Raw genomic sequence first — 27543 nt, forward strand, 5'->3', positions numbered from 1 at the left:
GAACGGTGAAGCTGCGAATTGTACACCAAAATCGCTCGTGAGGAGGTAATGTGAATACGCCTCATAGTCGTTGAAATTATGGTCCCGGGACTCCAATACGAACCAACACACCACGGTGGCTCATGTGGCCTCTGTGCTACTTAACAAGCCAAGAGGCTAGAGCGGGAATAATTCGGCAACTTGACGCACACAGACACGCAATATGATAAATCAGTTTCGTGAGACGTGGCTAGATGGATGACGCATGATGACGAAAAAAAAAAAGGCATCCAGCAGTTTGTAGCTGAAGGCTACAAAAAAGCCGTTCTAATTTCTCAAAGTTGAGCTTGTTGGCGAAAAATTCCTCACGTGTAGGTCTTGGTCCAGGTTTTGACCCCCCCCCCCTCCCCCAAACAGAATTATTTTTCAGTCAACTATGAAGCTGTACTTCATGTTATTGGCATGATTTCCCTCGTAGCTTATAATGTTACAAATGGGTCTTTATCAGTTTTTTCTTCCATAACCCTTCCGCCACAATGCAGGATTCCGCAGAAATGATTTGCTGAGCTAAGACAAGCTATAGCTTTTTTTTTACGTATGAAAGAACGCTGGTAGAGTTTGTGCAACTTTGAATATACACGCATTGATATTCCTAAAAAAATCAATGAGGCTAGACTTTGCATTGACTGTTGCAGGATAAAAATTAATAAGAACATTTATGCCAACCAGCCTTTCGAGAGTTATGTAAGATGAATCATTGAACGAAGCACAGAGTTAGGAGCGTAGATTCAAGTTTACTCACATTTCTTGTACCGCAGGACGATGCCTTTCACAGAATATTTCAAACGTTGATCGTTGCGGGAAAGAATATCTGCAAGTTCCAAGGGGCGCTTGTTGTCATCAGGTCACTCGCGATAATATCAGTGACTGTCTTAGAGCACACTGTCTTACGACACACAGGGTCCATCATGTGGTCATGAGCGAAGTGGAAATTTTTCATTAGGACACTACGATCATCGCTCCGCCCGAACTGGTGCACGAACGAGGTCAGTCACGCCTGAAAAAATGCACACATCGTTCGCCAGATCACGTCACGTGGCGAAGACGAATCCGCATGGAGGTTCACTGAAGAGGTCACCAATATGCTGTCATTGATCTTGAGGACGCGTCACAACACAGAGCTTGGAAATCGATGTTTGTAGAATCAGACATCAACGCAAAGTCCTATCATCCTAGAGGATGATGTACGGATGAGTTTCTTGCGAAACGCTGTGACACTAACGTCAGGTTAAATAGTCAGCCGAGGTTCGCTAGAAATGCCAGCAGCCGATACTACCTACAACTTGTGATCGTCCACGTGAAATCAGCATGTCCAGAGCACGCAAAGGCGAAGGTTGTCCAGTTGTGTCCACTGGTAGCTGCAGCAACCGCGAACGTCACCTCTGGTCTCCACAGGGGCAAACCGTACACTGCGGGTGCACCCAAGCCGCAAGCGGTCTGGTGTCAGCCAGCAGTGGCCAGTTTCCATTTGTGCGTGTTTCGCTCGCCGTCGACTACAGCGCTGTTGTCTTGTTTGTTTGAAGTGCACGATTGCGGGCGGGAGAGAATGCAGGCGGGACGGAAGCGGCAAGACCAAACGGCGCCTGCGGTGGCGGGGAGAGGGTACACTCGGGAAATAAGAAAAGGACGCTCGGCGTTTAGCGATGGGCGTGAAAGAGGCAGTTTGAAAGCAAAACACAAAGGGGAGGGAAACGGAGACGGGGCCTGCACACAACGGCAACAGCGGTTGTCAGACCTGGAAATTGGGCTCGTTACACGCATGTAGCTACTCCTGTGCACCCGGGGCAGTGTTCGTGTGCTGAGGAAGCTATTGCCTTGCGGTGGAGTTCCAGATCCCCGGCTTCCGATTCCCGCGCATTTTGTTCGGAAAGGAACGTTCAAGAGGCAATCATGGGAGAGTAGCGGTAGTGCTGCATGGCAGAATCACGACCTTTCTGTCGAAAACGTTGAGACATTAGCGCCACCCACTTTGCGAGTTGGCTTTGTCTCGGAGGAAGCGCTGTTGGTTGCGCTTGAAAAGACATTTATCTGAACCGTGGCGCCTCGTCTCCGGTCAACTCTGGACAAGTCCTCCGGAGAGATAATCGTTTATCCAAAAGATGTTACAAGATGTTTTTGTCAAATAACGTGTACTTGGTTTCTAATTTGTTTTTCATTTTTTCTGATAACATGCACTTGGTTCGTACTGTGCGAATGGCGCCACTGTCATGTAGTCCATGCGCATATTACTCATTTAGGGCTACACGCCCTGTCGAGACTGAATTGTTCTTTTTTTGGTGCACTCCAGACAATTGAAGCTTTATGTACTGCTGTCGAATAAACTTTATGGACAATTCTCTGAACAGCGCTGCATCATTTGGTTATTTCAGTGATAATCCTGCAATAGGGACACGATCATCGACTGATGCAAGTGGTTTTACTTATGCGTTTAATATAATTTTACGTCAATACACTAAATATAACCTTAATTTTAGCTTTGAAGTTTTTTAGTTCAGCAACGGCACTTCTAGAATGCCCTGTAGATAATTGTTTATGTACATTTTTTTAGAATGTTGTGCCCTCTGTCACGATGCGAGTTGCTTTTGTGGCGACTTCGAAGCATATTGGGGCATTAATTAATAATAATAATAATAATAATAATAATAATAATAATAATAATAATAATAATAATAATAATAATAATAATAATAATAATAATAATAATAATAATAATAATAATAATAATAATAATAATAATATGCGTTAAGGATAATTGTCTGGTGATTAATCAGAAAAAAACGAAATTATTTTCCTTTAAAAATCTATTGAAAGCAATGGTTATGAATGCACACCTACTTCTTCATGCCCGTGATTGCGCCTCCTGTAAGTGTACTCCCATTAAATATGTTAATTCTATAAAATATCTTGGTGTGTTCTTCGATAGCGACATGTCCTGGAATGATCATTTGGCTTACATTTGTGACATTGTGACAGACTACGAAAAATCTCGTGGTTACTCTTCAATATTAGATCAATTGCACCCACCAATACTAAAGTGACCATCATGCGTATAGTATCCTACGATATGGCATCACTTTATTTGCTTTCTGTCCTTCGCGATGGCAACGTCGGGTTGACAATATTTTAAAAAGTATGTTGAAATCCATTGTATACAATCGTTCCTCAACAGACAATGTAAATTTATTTTTTCTACTTCGCCTGCCGTCTTTCAAAGCGCCCTTTAACCAAACTGTTGTCTTACGGCATTTCTGGGGCTCTCAGTTCAAAAACGAATGCATTGCCCCTCGTATATTAAGAAAAACTTCTCGCTTTTCTGTACCATTCGTCAAAACACGATATGGCAAAGCTACTAGAAAGGTCTATGTCCCTACTGTTTTTTTTAATGACATCCCTGACAGTGTTTTTTCGGCAACGACTAAACTCAGTCTAAAAAAGAGCCTAAGGTCTCTTTAATGCTGCATCAGTTATCGCGTTATTATTTTTTTCTTTCCTAGTTTCTTGCATACTGGGTATAATCTGCTTAAAATTTTTCAATGCTTATCTTCACATTTCTGCTGTTTAGGTAGTATTTCTTCCGCTAATTTGATTTTGATTGTTATTGTGTTTAAATGTAGCGTAAACGATTTACAAGTATTCTTTCTCTGATTGTTTACATGAAAAGTTTTTCAACATGTATGTCATCTCTCGTTTGCTGATGTGCCGGGCCAAGTCCTCCAAGCCATCATCTGGCTTTTACAGGCCTGTTATTTGTTTTGTACAACTCAAGATGACAATAAAGATTATTATTATTATTATTATTATTATTATCAACATTTCAATAATATTTTGAGTAGTAGTAGTAGTAGTAGTATTAGTAGTAGTAGTAGTAGTAGTAGTAGTAGTAGTAGTAGAACATAACATTGGTGTACTGTTTGTAATTTAACCCCTGCGCGTGTCACTGTGGTGCTGCTTTTGCATGCAATTGTTTGTAAGAACTTTTTGGAAATATGTAACTTCTAAATACGCTTGTTCATGTTAATGTTGGCATGTTAGTATTCCCCTCTACTTTCGGGCCGGCAACATCGGCCTGCAGGATCATGAAATAAAAAATAATAAAATTATAGCGGAATTCACTTATATTTTTTATGTACTTTCAAAGAATAGCAAAGCTGCTTTTATCTGCCTACAAGTTTCGGTCGTCCCAAGAATTTCCTGTTGCATTAGATTTTAAACAAATAGGGATATGCAAAAACCACTGACAACGATTGTAGGCCTTGTGAGTGCGAAGTACTGTAAAAATCAGGAGCTATTTGAGAAAATGGGGGCGAGAAAGATGCTTAGCGTGAGCCTGACTGACCTGTTATTTTTATTCGCTTCTGTACTTTATTACATACCACTGCGCAATGCTCCCTCTTTGCTTATTCCTGCGTCCATGCCAGGAATCTCATTCAGGTGGGTGCTTAGCAGCGCAAAGCTTCCGCTGTAACAGGCAACACTGCATGGACGCTCATGCCTGAAGCATTGAAATGCAGCAATGAAAAGCAACAATCAAATGCGGCAGTGTTAAATGACAAGTAACCTCGACAAAAGGTTAGGCTTATTGCCGACAAGCCCACCATTGAGAGTGCATTGGTTATTGCGAACCTGCGCACGCTAATACGCACCTTCGGGAGCCTCGTTTGTGTAGTAGACCCGCATTTTTGTACACTCGCCACGTCGGGCTTTTCGTGAACTGTGTCGCCGCCATCACATTTGAGCTCCCCATGAAGCAAATCGCTTATAGAAACGCCAGGAGTCTTATGCAATACACCAGAATGCATTATTTATTCATACAAATATCTCACAGGTTCTCCAGTCTCCGCGTGATGGGGGAGAGAGGAAAAGGTGTCATGGAATGACCAAGCATAAGAAAATAACGCAAAACGTAGTAGAATTGTCGACTCCTGAATATAGAAAATGATTACAAATAAGCGTTACAGACATTCATGTATTACCGACAGTATTGATGATACGTCACGTGACATCATCATATGACATCGTCGCTTAGGCTAAAGTGAGCTGTAGGTCACGGAGGCAACGCAAAACGAGGTGAAGAGCAGAATGCTTGCCTACAACCCCGGAGGCAGTGCAAAATCATAATAATATCAACAGAGAAGAAAAAATATAGTGGCTTTAGCATTCGAGTAGCTTTGAGAAACCGCATAGAAAACCTTGTGGTTTCTTAATATTGTACTCATGCTCACGGAGTTACCCTGGCGTCCCTGGTGCCTACCGCTCGCGCAAATTAAGCAACAAGTAAGGGGGTCTTGTTCATTTGTTTTCCCGCGTCTTTTTTTTCTGACCACTTTCCTTCTTATCTTTATTCCCCTTTTCTCCGAATGCCAAAATTCTGGTTGACCTCCCTGCCTTTCTCTCAATCTGCTCTTTCTCTCTCTCTAGCCGATTGCCTTGTCTCATTTGTGCGTGAGCTTTTATTAACGCGACCACTAGTCATTCATTCTAACTGCGCACATTTCACGTCGTTGCCATAATTGTATTGCGCATACGTCTTACGCACTTTTAGGGCGCAGAATTTTCAGCCACTTATTCAGCCGCTTAGCATAGCAACTATTCATATCCTTTGTCATGTCCTGGTGCTCTTTGGCCACGGAACGGCCCTTCCGCCATAAAACAACACGTAGCATGAATCAGTGCTAGCGGAAGGCGTGAGAGACGTCAAGAGAACTAGCTCTTCGGTCAGCATGAGTACGATGACACTCCTCTCTCCCCCTTCCCCCCAATTGCTCGTTGTTGTGGCTTGAACAATTGTTTCGCATCTTGCACCGCCATCTTGACACAAAGCGAAAAAGAGGCGACTCGGTCAACTCTTTCAAACCATTCCATCCCATTTTGTGGTGAAAGACAGGGAGATAACCCCACACATTTATTCTTTTGATGCTTTAGGTGAGAGCATGAGCGGACAATTGTAAATAAACGGGCAAATAATACTGAAGACTTAGTTACTGAATACCGACCAGAATTACCAACAATCACCGACAACATTAGCAAGAATTATATCTGGGGCTTTATGTCTCAAAAGCACGACGTGATCACGGGAGACGCTGTAGTGGAGCGCTCGGCAAATTTTGACCATCTGGAGTCCTCTGGTGTACACTAACATCGCACACTACACGGACCTCTGGAATGGCACCTTCAGCGAAAATGTGAGCGCCACGGTCGGCATCAAACTCTCGACTTTCGGGCCCACAGGAAACCACCGTAACTGCTACACCATCGTGCCGGAGTGCTGCTATAATATAATACAAGCGAACGTGATAGGTGTTACAAACCGAACGTTTTTGTTTCCAGAGTTCATTTTCTGTTCAAAATAATTAATGGTATGCTGTATATTATTTCTTTATTTTCCGCTTTTGTTCCATGGGTTTATTTTTGTTCTAAATAATCAACATTAGGCTGTCTATTGTTTCTTAATTATAAGTTTATGTAACAATTTTTTGTCCTATTTCACTTGGCTGATACTCGATCTTAGCACAAGAACAGCGCTCCTTTAGGAGAAGCTATAAAGAGCCCCTGCAACCCGCTTTACATATTTGGAATGATATCCTTCGCATTTAGAAGTAATGCCGCCCCTTTCATTCGGTATACGTGGTTGTGTGTTTTGAAACCACTGTCGGGAGTACACGGAAAGAAAGGTACGCACTTGCCACAAAAAGCTGCACAAATTGTCTAGCTTCTTGGAAAAGGAAGTTCTTCGCTTCTTTTATGAAAGAATTTTATTATAAGAACCACCCGGTTCTTGGCCAATTCCTCAGCGTCGGTGTGTGCTACAGATTCAAAGCTGTTTGGTTTCTTGTTTCCTCAGCATCTTGGCGCAGCCCTATCCGGGGGATATGCCATGAATCGGGCGGTACCTTGCTTAGAAAACTAATTCACTTACTGAGGGAAAGGATTGAAAATGATTCGTTCAGCCATTGCGAGTAATAATTTAAACTTGTAAGGCTTCAAAAAAAAAAAGAACTATTAGAGAATCAATGGTCTGCTTTATTCTACTTCTATTCCTATGTTTTTGCAGATGCCAGCCTGCCTGAACTGTCCCACTCATGCTAGCCCTTCGGGATGCTTATGATATTATAGAGTTAACCAGTGCTGCAGAGTTGCCATTCCGGAATTGGAAGGATTCCGGAATCATTCCACATTTCCGCGACCCCGAATTGGAATGGGAAGGGAATAGAATTAGGCGCCTTTTTGTGTGGAATAGAGTGTGAATGAAATTAGGTACTTTTACAAAAATAGAGCACGTTTTTGTCCACGTGATCTTTTCCAAACTTCAATCGTTAGTTTTCACAGCATACTGATGATTTTCTTATTACGTGCTTCGTTTCTTACTTCACTAACCCAAGCTACCAGAATGACATGTAATGCCGCAAACACTTTTGACTTAACACTTGAAACGCATCCTGACCTTGCCTACAACATGTTTATTTATTTATTTATGTGATTTGCGTACACGAACACACAAGCACACAGAGGAAAGGAGAAAGCAAGCTGGCACCTGCCACCTGGAGGGGCCCGACGCCTGCTCACTTTTTTCGGAGGAGGGAAGACGTTACATTCCAGTAACTGTTTCCACACGCCTCCCTTCTTTGTTCTTGCGTCTCTCGCTGCCAGTGCAGTCGGACGCATATTCGAAAATACGCTTTTCCAAGTTGCGGTGCCTATTGACGCTCGCGCAATGATTGTGTTCCCTGCAATCTTTCGTATACCGGCTGGCACGCTAGCCGACTTCATACTCCCCCCTCCCCCCTCTACCCAATTTTTTTTCTCTTCAAAACTGTCCTTTCCTCCCCTTCTAGACAAACGGTCCCGTCTGTTTGAAACTGCACGAGATATGCCACCAAGGTACTAACGTTAGACCTTGATAACGTGTTTTGCGTACTTGTACAATTCTTAATTTACGTTGCCCCCTTTTCGGAAGTCTTTTTTTAGATTTTTGTCTTAAACTACGGCGCAAGCGACTCTTGTTATGATCCCATAAGAGCTTTCGCTGCAAAACAAAGAAGTTTTACCAACGTTTTATATACGTAAAGGGAACGTTGCAGGACACTGAAAGCCGCCGGGCTAATAGCTGGGACCTTCCTTGGGTGCATTGAGTTAGCCTATAGGTGGATGAGCAGCTCCTATAGTTTTTATGAAGCTTGTCTTTTGTCAGCCGTTGAGAGGCGGCTGGCGTTCTTCAAGCGACTTCAGTCCTTGCTAAGGCAAGCAGCTGTGCTGTAAGCGAGGATCGACAACTTCCTGCCTCAAGATATCCGCTATTTGCATTTTTAAACTTACATATACAGTACTATAGTTCAAACAAAACAGTGCACGCGCCTACATTGATATTTTTTTACGGACGCGCTACCAATGCATCCCACTGAGGCATTTATTCGTGTTGTGGGTTTTTTACGAAATATTTTATGAAAATATCTCGTTTAACAAAGCTGAGAATGCACAGCTTTTTGTTTGTTCAAAAGAGAGAGAGAGAGAGAGAGAGATAAAGATGCAAGGAAAGGCAGGGAGTTTGGGTTTTGCAAAAACCTACCCTGTGCCTGCATTGCCTGTTAACTCACAGCTTTTACTCGGTCACAAGCCCTCCAATTTTCACTCTTTGCGTTCCTGCCTTTGTTTCGCTTAGCACTTAGCCACATCTTGTTACACTCGGTAAGACAACAATTTCGTACACTAAATTGGTGCAAAAGTAGCTTTTAAATTGTTAGTACGACATGCCGGTGCAGTGTAAACACGATGTTACTTCGTGCGCTCTGATGTTGCAATCTGTGCAATCTAAATGTTCGCAATCTCATTAAGCTCTAGTAAACTTCACCAAAAACCCATTTAAATACACCCTATGAACTTGCGAGCAAATATAGGTTTAGTTTACTGATTATAGTGTAGGTTTCAAAATTATCAGTTTCTGTTTCGGAGAGGTCTATCAAAGTTGTAAAAAGAGAGCACAACTCTATAGAGAACTAGATAGAGATGCCATTTTTGCTGCAGCACAATTCTGAATATCTCTAGATTATTAAAACATTAAAAAGTGATGTTAATTTTTTGAATATCATTTCCAGGGGTGGAAACATGCCTTAATGTATCTGGTGACACAAGTTTGTAGGGCGTTCATTCTTAACTTCATAAATGTATCAAGATGCCTTTCTTAGGTTTAGGAGCTACTGGACTGTAGTGGAATGGCCCGGCCATTGACGGAGTGGGAACGGGCTAAGTTTAATAATTACGAGGAATTCAAAGGAATGGAAATGGGGCAAGTTCCAATTCACCGGAATGGAATTAGAATAGAATGAAGGCACCCATTCCGCAACGTTGGTGTGAACGCTCTCACGTCCCCAATTTGTCGGAGGACACCGCAGCGCAACCCTCCCGCGGCTTCTCGCAGTGAGATTTCCTTTCACACTCTGTTTCCGTGCGGCGCCATTTTACGAGCTCCCCGTGTTGCCCTCCTTCTCTCGATGCGTTTTCGACAGCGCTCAGTGCTAGCTTATCGCCGAGGTTCAATGCTATCATCAGCCTACACTGCGTCCCTCTCGTTTTCTCTCTGTTTACGTTCCAATGCTCGTTGTCTTCGGTTAGGGGCCGCAAGCACACAGGACCGACTTTCACTCTCCACTTACTTCCATTTCGTGCTCTGCGCTCTCTCCTTCTCAGTGCGAGCACTCACTAGCAGGCACGCAGGCTGAGCTGGCTTCGTGGATTGCGATTCGCACGTCGAAAAGCCCCGTCTTTTTGGCTGGGAAGCGCCGGCGCCCGCGGCAGTGGTGTTCTGCGGTATTATTGAGGGTATGGTCGCGGCGATTCGCACTTCTATTGTTTTGTTGTTGTCTGTTTTTTATGGGGTGTTGCAGACTGCTTCTTTTGATGCACACAGCGCTGCGTATTTCAGCTTCTCTACTGCGAACCTCAAATTGAGCTCATGATCGTTTTTTTTTTTGAAGAGGGGGAAGGATACTGCCACTTTCGATCGGCATCGCTTAGGACCAACGACTTTTAGTTTCAAAACTGGTGAAAACAATCGTATAGAGTTTTTACAGGACGTCCACTAAGCTTTTTCTTACTGATGCGTTGACTTATCCTAAGTACGGCAGCCGGACTACTGTAGCCGCCGCATGCGGCCTCACACCGCGGTAGCGGGGCCCGGCTGCTGATTCGAAAGACCCGCGTTCGATGCTGCGTGGTCGAGGATGTCACATTTCGATGGAGGTGAAATGCTAGCGGTACGTCTACTTCGATTTAAATACACGTTAAGCAACCGCAGATGAGAGAAATTATCGGATCCCCCCACCATGGCCTTCTTAACCATATTAACCAATCAATTGACGGAAGAAACGAATTTCCCGGATATTTTCTCTGTGGCCTTGTATTTTGTAACTCGTATTGAGAAATTACGAAGAAGCCGCTCGTTTCAATGCTCAAAACTATACCTATCGTTCAAGTGTGACGCAAATAAAACTATCTCTTTCCCTCGGGCTGTCAAGTGATGGCCGTGATATTGCCTTGTTGTCGTTATTCCATAACTACGTGTACCATCTCGACCGTCATGCGTTGGGGCCTGCACACATCACCGCACACATCTCGTAGAATACGTAATAATATAAGCTCCACGCGACTTGACGGTTCCACAGACGCCTTCAACTATTCCTCGCTTCCGTGAGCCATGCACCTATGGAACAGCTTACCTGATGATATATAGTCGCGCAAACTAACTCGGCTAAATTCAGGCAATCTCTTACCGCGCGTGTCACCGACAGACCACGTTCTGCCCAACTTATCGCTCGTAATGATCAGTGCTTTCACTCGGGCGCTGCGCAGTTTCATGCGCAATAGCGTAAATGTTGTAATCTTCCTCCCCCCCCCCCCCCCCTGCCTTACTTTTTTGCACCGAAGATATTCATGTGTCGTAGAATTTGTATTCTTCTTGGTGGTAGTTTAACATGCCCTATATTATACAGTACAACTCGTATTTCACTTCTTAATTTTACCATTTCTGCTGGTTATTGTATCGTTCACCATCTATAGAATTTCGATAGTACTCATTCTCTGTTTTACATGCTGTGTTCTTGCATAACAAATTTTGCTTTTTCATGTGAATTGGTTTATACCTTTGGTGTATGTAATTTCGGTAACGTCCGCCTAACTCAATGCCCATGTGGCCATGTAAGGTATTTTAAATAAATAAATAAATAAATAAATAAATAAATAAATAAATAAATAAATAAATAAATACTGGAAGGACGCGCATTGGGATGGTAACAAAAAGCATGGCTTCGACGTAGGAGCACGTTCAATTTTCATCACATGTGTATGGCTTGGATATATCTAAAAAAAAAAAAAAGACCCTTTCTGATCTAACTTGAATTTACTCCGTAGACTTCTAATTTCGGCATATACTTTATCTTATTTTGATAAGTAAATTGGAAAAACAGCGCTTAGAGGTGACTCATTAATAGTCAAGCAGTCAAACTACCTCCAGGTAGTATTGAGCCTAACAGGCAACAATGCCAGGGAGAGTATAGGGAATGTTATTAGATGTAACAGTAATATAAAAGTGTAATTGACGTTTACATTACAATTACATCTAGTAATATCCCCTATAGTTTCCCTGGCGTTGTTGCTTGTTATTTTTTTCAATATTGTTGTGTCTAACAAAAAAAAGCAGATAAAATTACGCTTTAATGTTTCCAGTTAAGTAATTTATTAAGGAATTTAACCAGAGAATGAATAGTGAATGAATTACTAGTAGAGGTTATCCTTAAATGAATCAATCGGGCATGAGATAGCTGACAAGAGCAAAGCCTGATGAATTATTCGTAGACTCCGACCACGCAACGAGGCGTATTCCGAAGGTAATGCTGACGACAACTCATGGTTTTGCGCCATGAACGCTTCGGGTGACCCCTGTTGGCCGGTGGAAGAGATGGGGCTTGCAGCTACAGATAGCGGGGGGTCACAAATGGACATAACACGCCTCGTGAAACAGCTGCCTTTTATTTCTACCTTAAAGAACGGTCGAACTGAAGCGCCACGCCAACTCGATCTGAACACTTTGTCAATAAGTTGTGCGGTGTGCGGACACATTCAGCCTATTTCTAGCTGCGTTTGTGTTTCAAGTATGTGAGTCTAGAGAAAGTATTCTATGCATAAGCTTTAGAAAACTACAGCTAAAGCTTTACCGCCAAAATAAAAAAAAAGTGGAAACATAAATAAGTAAGCTCCGCCGCAGTGCAAAAAATACTGCGGTGAAGCACAACAAAACGCGAAAGGGGTCGCTGTCGCGGGACGTTGTAGCCCCGAAAAACGTATCCCTCCGAGCATGAGCTTTACGAACCACCCTGAGTTCTGTGGACCCTTGCATTTAAAACCATCCCTATATCTCGCAATTATTCCAAAACAGTATCGTTCATGCACCATTTCAATATTTTTATTTAGAAGGGTGAATTACGCAGGGGGGGGGGTGCCTTGTACTCTCCCCCCATCAGTTCTTTCAGGAGCTTGTTGATAAATAAACCTTATGTTGTCATGCCTTTCAATGCAAATGTTTTTGCTGGATTGGAGCTCTCATAACTCGAATTCAAGGGTGCTATGTCAGAAGGCGCCAAGAAGAGCACTGATTTCGTGAGATATCACATTTGTTTTAAAGAACATAGACGCCATAATCTAAAAAGCTAATTACAGACTTACATGACTCAAGAGTCGACTCACGAGCATTCACTCAAACTCAGATCGAGTCGTGAGTGTGAGTATGAGTGAGTCCGGGTGAAGTAAACTTTCGTGAGTGTGGGTCCGAGGCTGTCCGGCTCAGGAAGATTTTGCTTAGTCTGGTCCTAAGCACAAAATATGTTTAATGAGGGAGTCTGAGTGAGCTCTACAATTTTAGCCGACCTATGAGTGGGTGCATAGCCAGGTAGAAAAGATTTCACGCGCACGATTGGTCGTGGTTTAAAGCATGCGACCCATTACGCAATGCGATAGCTTCCCTGGCACAAGTGACTTTCAACTTTATCAAATAGATTGTCGTAATCGACAATTTAAACTTCTTGAATAACATCATACAATGAAAACTACGCACTAAGGGGTTGAAGTAGGTACCAAAGACAAGATGTCGCTATTGCGTTGAACTTTTTTAGCGTTCCCCAATTTTGCTGTCCTCACCTGTGCAGTGCTCCAATATAGAGATACAGTACAATCATTTATAAAATCTGTGGCAGTACAGCTCTGGAGAAACTTGGCTTTTCTTAAATAATGCTACTCGCTGACAAGCACCATGTCTACATGATGATGGGGCTTTACTAAAGATGTCTCCGCAAAAATATCGGTTGAATGAATTTCTTCAAATGTTTTCGATAAAGTATATGGTACCTGTTTTTATGGCACGTGTCACGTTGCGGCATATCAAACACTATTGTGACTGATATCCAAAACGGGCCCGCAAGACAGATTATCCGCCGGCGCGTGCAGCGTTTCACCTTTCGTGTCCCCCAATTTCGCTCCGTGTCCTGCAGTGTAGCAAAAGACAACCCGAATGCAATGACGCAAGACAAGACGATGCAGGGAAACGCATCAGCTGGTGGCGCAACAATAAATTTCACAATATGTGCACCACTTCTATCGTTCGCAGACACCACGTGCACGGATCGCCCACCCAGTGGAACGAAACGCAAACCTCAAGACGCGAACTGTCGCTTGCCAGGCGGCTGGACCTGACCGCAAAGCGGACACTGCTGCGCCGTTTTGACGAGAGCTTAGCCCTAACGAGGTCCTGCCTGTACGCAATACGAAGCCAAGGCAGACTGCGTGGGAACGGGGGGATGACATCGTGGTATGGGGAGGAAGCAGGAGGAGTCGAACCATAAAAGAGGAGAATGCCGTAAAAAGAAGGGCCGCAATGGGAGGAAAAGAAGATGGCGAAAATTTTCTGAAGAGGGCAGAGATCGCCGCCAAGGTTTCCTCAAACTGAACAGCGGGCGTCAGAGGGAAAGGGCGGGGTTGGAGGACGCGATATTTTTACAACACTGGGCCTCACGGTCGGCAGATCTCTTCGTCTCCCAGTGCAAAAGGGCAGTCGAACTAGGCTGTCGCTTGTCAGGAGAGTTTGGGGACAGGATTGAAAAGATAGAGCGCCGTGGTTGCCTTCTCTGCGTCGCCTCGAAGTGCCCGTTTAAACGAAACCAATTAGTGTGGTTTCGGTACTGAAGGAAGGCGATCCCGAAAGAAACGGCTTCTTGTTGCCGTTTGCACCCTGAGCGGGGGTGGAGGGGGGTGTTACCGGGGGGTGCACTCAGAGGGGTGCCGCTTTGTAAAGAGAGAGCGGGAGACGGCAATTATTGGGCAATTCGGAAGCAAGGGAGCACACCCGGCGGCGGGACTTGAGACCCCCCGGGGGAGCTTGTTGTCGGCGATTGTTCAGCCGATGGGTGCCCGTAGACGCCGCTGACGGCTTCCTTTTCGGCGCCGATGCGGGTGCGTGCCACCCCCACTATCTCTCTCTTTTCTTTCACTCGTACAAGTCCTGTACTGGGAAGTTCAAGCCGCGCTCCCAACTAGGGTTACATAAATGTAAATGTCATTTTTGCCTCACCTGAACGGTTCACGGTCGTATTTCGCTTGCTTAAAAAAAATGGCTTTGACTACTGTTATCCGATTGCGGCAGCTTGACAGCAAAAGCGTAGCGTTGACGACGCAGGTTCAATTCGCTGCAATGACGGTAACGTCGCTATTAGAATGAATTGCCAAAAAAAAAGGAAAGAAAACGGTAAACACACGTGCTCTTCGATTTAGGCACACCTTAAAAGCACCTACACGGGAAGAACCGATTTCACACTCTCTTACTGCGTCATATCTAGCACTCATATCTCGGTTATAGAATTGAATACCTACGCTATAAATTATCGTCTTTTATAGCGATAGGTGTTATGAGACCACAAGGGTCGCCTGCGCCGCATAGTTGTCCGCCGCCGCCGATGTCCGTAACCAATATGGCGCGAAATAATAATAAAAACTAAGTAAATGGAAAACGCGAGGAGCACAATGCGACTCGAATCCGGGTCTTCGGCGTGCCAGCCCGGTATTTTGCCACACAGCTACGCTGGTGCTTGAAACTCCGTTGCAAACAAGCCTTAGGTAGGCTTGATGCCGGGAAAGGAATCGCGTTAATGGGAGTATGCAGCCTTTAAGAACAACCAAGCAACAACCAGGCGTCACACATTGCGAATCGCCTAACGAGTTGGTCATCAAATGCTCCAATCCACTACGAAAGCTTGAAGCGTAATTCTCCATTTTCGTCTGCCACAGCATGAAAAAAAAAATCGTACTAAATTCCTTGCACGTATGTAGCGGGTACCATGCTTCTCCGAAGAATGACGAAGGTTGGAATAGTGGATGCCTCCGTACTATACAAAATTTACGTTGCTTTATGGCGTAGTGGGTACCCTGGAAGTGTGCTTGTAGCAAGTACCAAATAGTGGTTAACGAAGCCAGCGAAAAGCCGCTCTTCCATCTTTCGCTGTGACTGTGCTGCGCGTTCAGCGCATGCCTGGCGGTATTTTAGTTGGCTTTTTTTTTCACTGAAAGTATGTTATTTACCTGCCAATGATAACTTGTCACGGACATATTCGGTAAATCTGTAGCAATTTTGTTCGATGTCTAGCGAAGAGTTAGACTGCACCACTTCACCGACTACTTCAATGATAAATGTCGTTTTAATGTTTTAGAGACGTGGTATAATCTATGCGTGATTATATTACACGCATATATTTCGCGATCACAAACATCGCAAGCGCCTCGTTTAAATGTTTTGCGCATGTGAATACGGTAACTTATTGGCTATGTGATAGCATCTATTCACAGCTAAGCCCCTCCAATTCAGATATTTAGAAATTGCAGTGGTACGCGTTAATATGTGGTATTCGTCATGATTTATTTATCTTAAGTATAGACAGATGAGAAGGTTAGCCTTTTGAGGGGTCATTATCCGAAAAGATGTCGCTATGCGGAAAGTCTGCGAAAAGAAACATCTCATTCATTACATGCACAAACCGAAGTGTCATGCCCGCACGGAGTTTAACAAACTGAAACAACAATGAACCATGCTTTCAAGTTCTCCTACTCCCTCATAACGACGTGTCGCCACACTCGCAGCACCATGGCGGAACAGTCCCATGCGGTGAAGTCGACGGAAAACGGTTGCACACGACGGGGTGAAGAGAACCGAGCGGGAATGATGGATGCTAATGGAGAACATATTGAGGATAAGTAAAGTGCGTAGAGCACGAACTGCGCGTGCGAAAGGACGAAATGAAGACCGAAATGTTCACTGCTTCGGGCTAGAAGGGTGAATCAGAAAGTGAAGAGAGGAAAAAAAAAGGGGGGGGGGGGGGCGAGGAAGCCCCGGGGTGGTTAGAAGAGCTCATGCAACTAAGGAAGCAAGGGAAAAAAAGTGTGACGGGAGGGTTGCGGCGCAGGAAGCTATAGAGATAAATGGTGGAGTAGTTGACAGTGCGCTAATCGCCACGAAAAAAATTTGAAGGGCCTTGAGCACGCACACACACAAAAAAGCGAAACAGCAAAGAAAGGGCAGGAGCAACGCACATAAAGTGGGCCCTGCCAACGTGCTGTTCATGGAGCTTTTTATGGAGCTTTTTTTCCCCAATCCTCGCTCATAACAATTGTTGCTGTCTCCGTACATTCTTGCATGAAAATAATGTCACATCAGCTGCGATAGACGCTTGGTGTATCGCCGGGTCAGATTGACGTGGATGTACAGTCATTCATTGGAAGAGGTTGGGAGCAGCTGCAGAGAAAACATTAAAGGGGCACAGAAGAGAAAGACTGACTTGGTTTAGATTGATAAACTGTACTTTGATAACTCTAATGTGATATGTTTCACTATATTAGGGTTCTTATTGGCAGATAAAACCAAGGTTTAAAGTTTCCTTTTTAATTTTCGCACTCATCGATACCTCGACTCGTGACGTAACAAATTTCAAAATGTATTTTTCCTATTTTCGTAACATTGGCTCAATAAAATTTTCTGAAACTTTGTATGTCAGGCCAATGGCATCCCGAAACGAAATTGTATTTCAATTTTACTGATTGGAAGCAACGTATGACGTGATTGACGCCTTCGAAATTTACGCCGTCATAGTGTTGGCTGCGGGAATTTCAAGGTCACGTGTCCACTCGCACTTCTTCACGTATTTTATCGTTTACCTAGCGCCATGTCACGGTAAAATTGTTGTTTTCAGAATAGTGAAATTTTACTACACCTTAACGCAAAAAAATGGTTTTGCTCGTTAATGCCCCCTTAATGCTATCGCTACCCATGGTCACTGCATGAGTGAAATAACAATAAGTTGAGGGAGAGTATCACCAGACTTTCCGTTTTAGAACGCCAAAAAAGTGGGGTTGCTATGAATTAGTCTTTATGGAAGCAAATGTGTGCTCAATAAAGACACAAAAGTGTGCATGTTGTGCGCCTTTACTTCTTTTACGATACTCCACGGCTTAGGGTGGTAGGCCACTCAAAAACAAAAATTTTTTAAGGGCAGGCAGCGTTGAAATAACTTCTTCCTCAAAACCAGCATGTCTTATTTATTTTACCCAGATATTTACAGTGCAAAATATTGAATAATGTTTATTGGGAGGTAACCTTTGTCAAAAATTGCATTAAAAGTGCTAGTCACGCCAGCTGTGATAAGTGACTAATGAGTGGCTTTATTCAGTAAAACTTTAACATTTGTGTAACTATATATAATAGCTGGAGCTATGCAGTGAACTAGAATAAATATTATGCAGTGAATATCAAGGATCTAATAAAAGGGGAAAAAGAGCCAATTTAGACTGAACTTGTTGGAGAATTCAGCTGTGAACTGAAATATATTCCATTAATTTCTTTTATTCTAGTTCACTGCACAGATATATATGTTGTAAATCATTGTGCAAAATTTCAGTTCAAAGTATACGCTGAGAAATACGTTATGAAAGTTTGCGCCGCAGCATTTGGAGCAAACTGTTATTTTCAAATAAAAAAAGAAAACGCAAACAAAGATTTCCGAGCTTGTAAAAAGGGTCACAATCTTCGCATGCAGGCCTAAAATGCACCATATTCATAGCTGGGCCCTTCTGCGGAAGCATTATTGTCTCCTTTTGTTCGGGTGGCTGCTCGTCTTTTCCGCCTGGCCTGTTTTGTTCCATCCGCTGACTTGCGTTTAGCATTCTGCATGCGCAGGGGATCCCTGGCGATGCAAGCTTTCGTCGTGTGGTACCCTGGTTCTATGCCAGTTTGCCTCAGGATATCTAGGGTGCTTTTACTGCCATTATTAAAGAGTGCCACAGCATCATGCAGGGCAAACATTACCCTACGCAAGCTTACGTAGACCGCTCTGGGTGCCCGCTGCCATATTAGACCATTGAAACACTCATCAGCATTTTGAGTCTTTCCATGAAGGCACTTCACTAGAAGTTCATCAGAGCACAGATCACTGTAGACAGTTTTAACTTTGTTGAGCACATCATTTGGAAGTCCTCCTTTGTGTACATATTTCTCTTCGCCAAGTGCTTTGACCCTTTGGTATCCGCACCAGCTTTTCGGTCCAAGTGGACACAGGCCATGTCTCGGCTGCTTGTCGGTAGAGCTGCAGTGAAAAAGACTGGCAAGGGTAGTCTTTTTCATTGCAGAAAGGTTCCCCACATTAGCCCTTATGGCGATGCCATAGTAGTTTTGCAGTTGGTCAATGAGGGTATCAGTGAGCTTTCCCTTACCACCGAGTCCACGCACTGTCTTCTTCAGTTTTCTGAGGCGGCAGCCAACACACTTCTGGACATGTCCAATACATTCCAGTTTCGGCACACTGTCCTTTCCATACATGTCTTTGACAGCGGCATAGCTCTTGGAATCACCATCGCCGTAGTACTGCAGGTACTTCAAATCTCTTTTGCCTTTCGACCTTTCAAATATTCGGTATAGACCAACCGTTTCTATACTGCCAGCACTTCCTTCATAGTTTGCTTGACAGGAAGTGTGGTTTGCCTTCCATTTCTGGTACGAAGCACTATCTTGCTTCAACTTAGTTTTGGTTTTACAAGACTTATACGAACTAGAAAGGGCCTCAACATCAATAACCTTTCCCGTGTCAACAGAAATTACAGACACACAACCGTTCAAAGATGAATGGCCACGCTTCTGCCGCGTGCCATCACCTGAAACACCACACTCGGCACTCCCCACAACACGACGAACCTCCACAGCAGCATCAGTCATTGACTTCGACGCCACTTCTCCTGCCGCTGCAGAAAGCGGAGATGACAATTTGTCGTAGGCGGAGTGACGTGGAGGAGCAGGCATGTTCATCAATTTGGAAAAAGTTTTCGCACCAGCGTGCCCTTTTCCTAACTGGCGCATCGCGTAAACCAGACGTAAATTGTTCTCATTGGCACGACCCACCTTTCTCGAAGTATGAAATCGGCGCTTGAACCCACAGTCGGTACACATGACCGCACAAGCCGAGCATATCTCTTGGCGAGAGCGTTCCTCGAGCTTCAATGTTCTGTTCATGTATTCGGAACATGCCAGCGATGGAAACACTGAAGAAAGAATACCAATGTCCATTATACTGTTCCCTTGGAGCGCAGAGTTCTCTAGCGGAGCCTGGTACGCCTTGTTTATGTCCCCAAGCTTCTTCGCTGTCGCAGAAGTACCTGCGTCTGTGTCAGTAGGCAGCCTCGTCGTCGTGTAGCGATTTCCAGCAAACATGACGCCACTGCCTATCGCAACAACCGAGACTTCGCCGCGGTCAGGTATCATCCACGCAGCAGACTCTTAACTCTGCCACAATCCTCAACCCGAAACCCCGAAGTTGCGGAGCAAGTAGCTATAGCTATAGCTATGCTCGACAGCAAACGGGAATGAGGGCATGAGCGACTCCAGGCCGGCCATCGAAGCCTTCGAACGCGGAGTCATCTCCGACCAGGCGTTACGTATCCTGCGCAAAGCAGACCCGAGTGCCCTGAAGCACCACACTGTCATCTGGTTCCCCACCCATGTCGGCCAGGTGCCGGGTGCCCTATCCAACCTCAACGAGATCGCTCATGATGCAGCGCGCGCACTTACCGACCGCACTGCCACAGGGCAACCCCATTTTGCTGGGTTAGATACCAATCGGGATGCACCAATTACGTACAATGAAATTACAAGGCACTTTTACCTGGAACGCCGCATTTTTCCACCCCCACATCCGAAACATAACCGACCGCAGGCATTAACCCTACACCTATTACAGACACACACGTACCCAAACCTTGCCACGCTTCACGTTTATTATCCCGATGCATACTCCAGCGACACATGCCCATCATGTGGACACACAGCGACACTCGCACACATGCTCTGGGAGTGTAGAACAACTCCTCTCGACTCTACCTCAAGCGATTGGGAGAGGTCCCTCAGGAGCTCACTTCTCGCCGACCAGCAATGGGTCGTCCAGCCGGCCCACGAAGCGACCGCCAGGTACTCCCTGTCGGTCCCTACGTGGGAGACGGCCGCTACGCGCTAAGCGCGTCCTGCAGGACTGAAATAAAGTTTTTTCATTCCATTCCATTCCATTCCATTGCGCTTCCTCGTCTTCTGTGTTCTGCACTTCCCCATGCTGGTCGTAATATGGTCCAGGTGGCCTAAGGATACAGCCCTAGTAGCGTTGACACGTGCAACAAATGCAGAACGAAGCCTGACGTAGCCTGACCAAGGCAAACAAGAAAAATTCCGACGAGCATCGTGCGTGCCCCTTGAGGCTGTTGTCAGAGATCAATGAAGACGTTGAAACACAAAGTTGTATTTAACGACATCATCTTATATAACAGTCACAATAAAATGCATAAAGTATTTTGAATAGCATTATTAAGGACGAAACAACACTTGCTTTTGAAAGCGATTTTTCGAATACGAAACCACGGTTGGAAATGTGGTGTCAGTTTTGCTATAGGAGCATAGGGTATAGAAAACTTGCTGAAACTCGCAAACTAACGACGCTAGGAGGATAATTTTTGTTGCAACATATGTGTGAATGTATGGGCGTGCAAGAAAAACAAAAACCTAAATATTTATTTCGCGAAAAAAAAAGATGTCTTTTGAAGGTGGCCTACCACCTTATATCATTTTATTTGGAATGATTCCAGGGCGCGCAGCGCCGACAATTAAAAGGCGGAAGGAAATCTGTTCTGTGTGCACTGAAATATTCTAACAATCGATTCCTAGATACTCTCTGAGTTTTCATAACTTTTAAATTAATCCGTAGTGGCGTATGTTTTGTATACAAAATAATAGAATAATTGTAGGCTTTTTCGTCAAAAAAAAAAAGAGAAAACCAGCGGTACGATTACGAAAGACACCGCAGTGGAGGACTCGAGACCGGAAATTTCGGCACCTTATGAATATTTGGCCTGCATTGAAATTTCTGTACAGGGGCCCTGTAGCATTTACCTGCATCGAAATGCAGTCAACGCGGCCGGGATTCATTCCCACGACATTCGGATCAGCAGATAAGTACTATGATGCCACCCAGCACCGCCTACTGTAGTGGGGGCAAAAATAAGCTTAGTTTACGCAGAGCACACCGAGCGACTGAACGGAAGTCCGGCGTGCAACTAAGGAAACGATGCAGAACATAAGTGGCCCATTCACTAAAGCTTCTCGCCGTTTCGGCGGCGTTCTACAACGTTTTAGCTGACACTGTGTTCCTAAGCAACACGTAAACTGACAAAAGAGCTGTCATAATTTTTCTTTCTTCACATCAGCACTTCATTTAGATTAGTTCGACCGGGATACATTTTTCACCGCAATCGGCTTGCATAGCCTTCTTTCGACAACCATCTGTGGGGACCAAATGACTGATTGCTAGGACGTGAAAACGAGAAAAAAATATGGAAATTAATCGAAAGATAATCTATGATGTGCTATCACTAATGAAAGCACAGCATAGCCGGTTGCACGATATATGGTATGGTATTGTATATAAAATATATGGTAAGGTATATACAGTGTGTCCCACGTAATATTAGCCAGTGTTTAAAATATGCCGGAACACGTAAATTTTACGCGACCAGTTGCATGTTGCTCACTGTTGCCTTGGGTTAGTCAGACTATTTTTTGTGTTGTCAAATATTGTTTAATTAGATATGTTTAAATAACTAACTTTTGAATTGCCGAAGATGGATAACAAATGTCAATGAAAAAGTTGTAGATCGGTTTGCAAAATGTCCAAATAAACAGTTCTGAACTTTATATCTGTGAAGTATTAGTGTTTTTTCTGCTAATTACAAATGCCCGCGAAAAACAAAAATACCACGTGACAAATCCGCTCACGCGTCAGTGCGCACGGTGATTCCAGTGCTCCCTAACATTATACGTACGAACGACACGCTTCCCTCGCACAGGTTCATGACAGCGATAAGCCGTCACAACGGCTATCCTTTTTGTGGCCGATAGCAAAACGTGTTCATCGTAAAGCCACCACTATCATTACGGCCCTGCCAAGACAGCACATTGGGGCAAATGCTATGGTCACTCGTACGCGGAACGCTATCATCATTAGCTAGCATCTATTAGCGTATTCGAACCTAGTAAATCGCTAGCATCTATTAGCGTATTCGAACCTAGTAAATCGTTTCTAGTTGGTGCTGAAATATGCGACGTAAAGCCAAAGCAGTATAAACAGTTCATATATTCTAAGCATGATGCACTATCAGGATCAATAATGTTTATATTAAGATCACCACATAAAACAACGCTTTTATTTTCCTTCCCTAGGTTATTAAGAATGATGCTTAACTGATTACAAAAATCGAAATACGATGATGAAGGAGACCGATAAAGGGAAGATATAATAGTACTACGGCTATTCAATGGTGTAACACTATGGTTGAATTGAAGCCAAACAGATTCACATAAAATATTGTTGAAGGTTATGTCACTACGGCGTGTGTAGGTTAAGGATGAGTTGACAAGTATGGCACTACCACCACCATGACGGAGCTCCCGATTACAGTATTCAGAATAATAACCTGGCAATCCGTACAAGTTACCCTCATTACCAGACAACCAAGTTTCAGATAAACATATGACAGAGAATGAATGTTTAAGCAAGGAAATCAACGCAACAAGATCATCCTGGTGCTTTCTAAGACTGCGAATGTTTAAGTGAAGTAGTGATAGGGCTGGTGACTTCTCGAGTAGCAATTGTGAGGTTTGCTGGCACGAGAACGCAGCCATGTTGATCTAAGCTTGGTTTAAAATGGGGACTGATAGGATATCTAAGAGAATACTCGGAGATCTTCTGCGCATGCAATTCGAAACACGCGACTGTCATCCGATTTTCTGGCTTTGATTGTACAATTGTCAGTCCAGAAATGCTTCCACTGGTTGGCTTTGTTAAGCGCAAGTGCCTGTGCAAAAAGGCGCTTTCGCTCTGGTGTGAGATGGTCATTCACATACACAGGTTTAGGGCCTGTGCTCTGAGAAAACCCTATATCTGTAATAGACAGGCGTGCCTTTCTTGCCTTCTTAGCGAATTCAGCCTTCTTGTTTCTCGAACAGAATCACGCAATAATGTTGCTTCCATTCTTTGCGGGCACCCGATGTGCGGCGTCTATGTCTGTATTGGCAATTGAACAACCAATCTTCTCACCGATAACCTGGACGACTGCCAAGCAGTCTTCGCCCTTTGTCTTAGGGATTCCCTTCAGCTCAATAATATTAAGTCGCGAGTATTGTTCGAGATCACACATTTGTTTACTGAGCTTCTTATTCTCATCCCTCAGGACCTTGTTTTCTTTAGTTAGTGCCTCATTGTCATTCTTTACACGTTCATAGAGGTCATTGAACATCACAAGGCTTGTTTTCATCTCTGCGACCTCCTGCCGAAGAGCCTGTAATTCCTTTGCTAGTTCCGCTCAAGTCGGCAGTCTCAAGATAAGTAATGAATATAAGTAAACTCAAAATACGGAACACAAGACACAAAATAAAAACAGAAAATAAACTATAATAAACTATATTAAAGGCAGCAGTGGAAGCGAGAAAAAACGCAAAACAGAAAGGAGTGCACCGAGAAGCAATGAGCCTGGACGGAGCGAACACAAGGGTCAATGCTTGTACACAGCCGCAACCACTGCTGCCAAAATGACGAGCAATGGCAAACGATGGTCTATTTGTAGGGCTCCTTGTCCAGTAGATGGCGAACGTAGCGGCTGAAGTTCAGTGACGTAGTTGCACGTGCCGAGGATACAGCAGCAGCAGCTAAGCAGTGCCGTCCAGTGAGCCGTGCAGATAAGATTCACCACCTGGACGGAGCGAACACAAGGGTCAATGCTTGTACACAGCCGCAACCACTGCTGCCAAATGTCCGAATTAAGATTCTCGGCATGTGGATACAAAGCAACTGTCGTATAGACCACACCGTCAGACAGCTTTCAAACACTACAGCGCAAATCACGAGGGTGATCACCAGAATCTCAAACAAAAGACGGGGTATGAAGGAGGAGGACACTTGTAGGCTTGTACAGGCCCTCGAGGTCAGTAGGATTGTAAACAGTGTCCCCTATCAAACACCACTCCCACAGGAAAAAGAACAATTAGAGGCAATCTTCAGAAAAGCCTAAAAGTGCGCCCTTGGTGTACCTGTCAGCACCTCGACAGAGAAATTCCTTAAACTCTGGATAAACAACACAGTGCAAGAACACATCGAGGCGCATCTTGTTGCGCAGAAAATGAGATTACTGTTGACTGCTACGGGCAGGTACACGTTGCAGACATTGGGCATGTGGGGTGCTTGTGGAGAAATCAATAACACGGCGAGCATACCAAAGGACATTCGCCAGACCATTGAAGTCAGCCCAATACCTCGAAACACGCATCCAGAAATCCCTAAGGATCGAAGAAAAGCCTGATCATAAGCACAAAAAAAATTCAAGGCGAGAACCGACGTATTGTACGTTGACGCGACCACATACAGAGAGCACTCCGGGACAGTTGTAAGCGTTGTTGATCACCAACTTAGGAAAGTCAACAGCACTTCGATCAGAAGCAACAACATCCTCGAGGCTGAGGAAGTAGCGATCGCTCTCACCATCACACACCAGAGCGAAGAGTCTACTACAGGAATAGTTACTGACTCGCAAGAAGCGTGTCGACGGTACAGCAGTGGACGCTTATTCAGTGCTGCCATCCGCATACTCAAGGGAAGAAAAATCAACTTCTCGAGCTACTCCATAACGTGGACACCAGGCCATGAAACTATGACAGGGAACCAGCGTGCCGACGCCATTGCCCGAGAATACGCCGACCCGGGGCGCACAACGACGAGGAACCAGCCACAGTCACTAGACGCTATGGAGCAATTTTAGAACACCAGAGAGCCCTGAGGAGGATATACTCCCCTCCCCACAAAGACCTCAACAGAGAGCAGTCGGTTGCCTGGAGACAGCTGCAGACTAATACGTACCCCAATCTCAGTCTTCTGTGTAAAATCTATCCGGGAATATACACCAACAAATGCCCGCTATGCAGAGAACACCCCACATTTTTCCACGTGAAATGGGCCTGCCAACACACACAGGTAGTGCCAAGAAACTGTACACCAACACCGGCGCAGTGGGAGGCTGCGCTGTCCTGCTCTAAGCCTGAAGAACAGCTCAAGCTGATCGACAGAGCTTGCCAGATGGCAAATGCCACAGAGGCCCTGGACTGAGGGCTCCACCTTCACCGGAAAACAAAATGGCAGCATATCCACGGAGTGAATGATGGAGAGTGGGGCGAAGCATTCGTCCGTCCATGCGTCCGTCTGTGTGACCATCCATGCATCTGTTCGTGCGCCCGTCCCTGAGTTCGTTCATGCATCCGCCCCTGCGTCCGTTCATGCGTCCATCCGTGCATCTGTCTGTGTGTCTGTTCGTCCATCTATTCAACACTCCAAGTATCACCATCTAGCATCTTTTCATCATATATTTCCCATATAGAAGCACCGCCATCCAGCGGACATTCCAAAGACTAAATGAGAGGTGGCACACGCACACTTTCTTACGGCTTGCGCTTCGGGTCTACTTCCCACTTTTAACCACCTCGAGTTTGTGGTATATACTAGTTCACTGTATTCATGGCACTACGGCCCAACGTTCGCTAAACCTTTCTAAAACTAAGGAGGTTACACCCAGCGAGTATGACGTAGCAACCCTTTCTTGTCAGATAGTGCTCAATGTACATGCCAATGGCTGCTAATGGGGATCGCAGCGTGCGCGTTGACTAAAAGCCGAATGCTCCTGTCTCTCATTCCCCATTAGCAGCCATTGGCATGTACATTGAGCACTATTTTTTATTGCTAAACAACGCACAGAAGAAATCTCTCACCGGCACCACCTTGAAGGTCAAATGTTATACCTATTTCGGGTATGTGCCACTGGTGGTTACGTACTACGAGGGACGCCCAAGCCACGCCGTAAGGAGCTTCGCCCCTAAAACTGTTTGTAATAAAGTTTTGCATTAATTCATTCTAAAACTAAGGAGGTTACACACAGCGAGTATAACGTAGCAACCCTTTCTTGTCAGATAGTGCTCAATGTGCATGCCATTGGCTGCTAATGTGGAATGCAGCGTGGGTGTTAACTAAAAGCCGAGTGCTCCTGTCTCTCATTCCCCATTAGCAGCCATTGCTGTGTATATTGAGCACTATTTTTTATTGCTAAACAACGCACAGAAGAAATCTCTCACCGGCACCACCTTGAAGGTCAAATGTTATACCTATTTCGGGTATGTGCCACTGGTGGTTACGTACTACGAGGGACGCCCAAGCCACGCCGTAAGGAGCTTCGCCCCTAAAACTGTTTGTAATAAAGTTTTGCATTAATTCATTCTAAAACTAAGGAGGTTACACACAGCGAGTATAACGTAGCAACCCTTTCTTGTCAGATAGTGCTCAATGTGCATGCCATTGGCTGCTAATGTGGAATGCAGCGTGGGTGTTAACTAAAAGCCGAGTGCTCGTGTCTCTCAATCCCCATTAGCAGCCATTGCTGTGTATATTGAGCACTATTTTTCATTGTTAAACAACGCAAAGAAGAAATCTCTCACCGGCATTACCTTGGAGGTCAAAATGTTACACCTGTTACAACGGCTACGAGGGAGGAACGGGTGCCGCTATAAGGAGCTTCGCCCCTAAAAAGGGCCGTGCAATAGCCACCGAGCCCTCTAGCGTTGTCCCTGGTGCTCGCGTAATCTCTCAAATGAACTTGACTGTTCGCGTACGGAGCGTAATGCTAACAAAATGAGTAAAGTAATTGTGAAGCTTCTAAAACTTTGCGGCACGTTCTGCACTGAGTGTAGCTGACAGTCTCTGCGGGTGAAACTTGCCCACGTAAAAAGAAAGCAATTAACATACATGGCAATATTGGGGCTCAGGAATGACAGACACATAGTTATTATTAATTATTGTTTCG

At 44.6% G+C, this 27543-nt stretch overlaps 1 protein-coding gene across 1 annotated transcript; it reads right to left on the minus strand.

The window, feature by feature from the left end:
- Window positions 1–18157: 18157 nt before the first annotated feature.
- On the minus strand, window positions 18158–20710 carry LOC142786377 (uncharacterized). Its single transcript, XM_075884041.1, has 2 exons — window positions 20673–20710; window positions 18158–19817 (listed from the first exon to the last, which is right to left on the minus strand). Exons 1-2 carry the CDS (start codon window positions 20708–20710, stop codon window positions 18158–18160), a joined length of 1698 nt encoding a protein of 565 aa, XP_075740156.1.
- Between the last annotated feature and the right edge of the window lie 6833 nt (window positions 20711–27543).

This window comes from Rhipicephalus microplus, chromosome 2, assembly GCF_043290135.1.
Source record: "Rhipicephalus microplus isolate Deutch F79 chromosome 2, USDA_Rmic, whole genome shotgun sequence".
In the NCBI taxonomy this organism is placed as follows: Eukaryota; Metazoa; Arthropoda; class Arachnida; order Ixodida; family Ixodidae; genus Rhipicephalus; species Rhipicephalus microplus.

Coding starts and splice junctions, on each gene's coding strand:
- LOC142786377 (XM_075884041.1), bottom strand. CDS start 20,710: ATGGGGAAGTGCAGAACACAGAAGACGAGGAAGCGCAA. Junction 19,818..20,672: donor CAGAAGACGAGGAAGCGCAA/TGGAATGGAATG, acceptor CAGTGGCGTCAT/GTTTGCTGGAAATCGCTACA.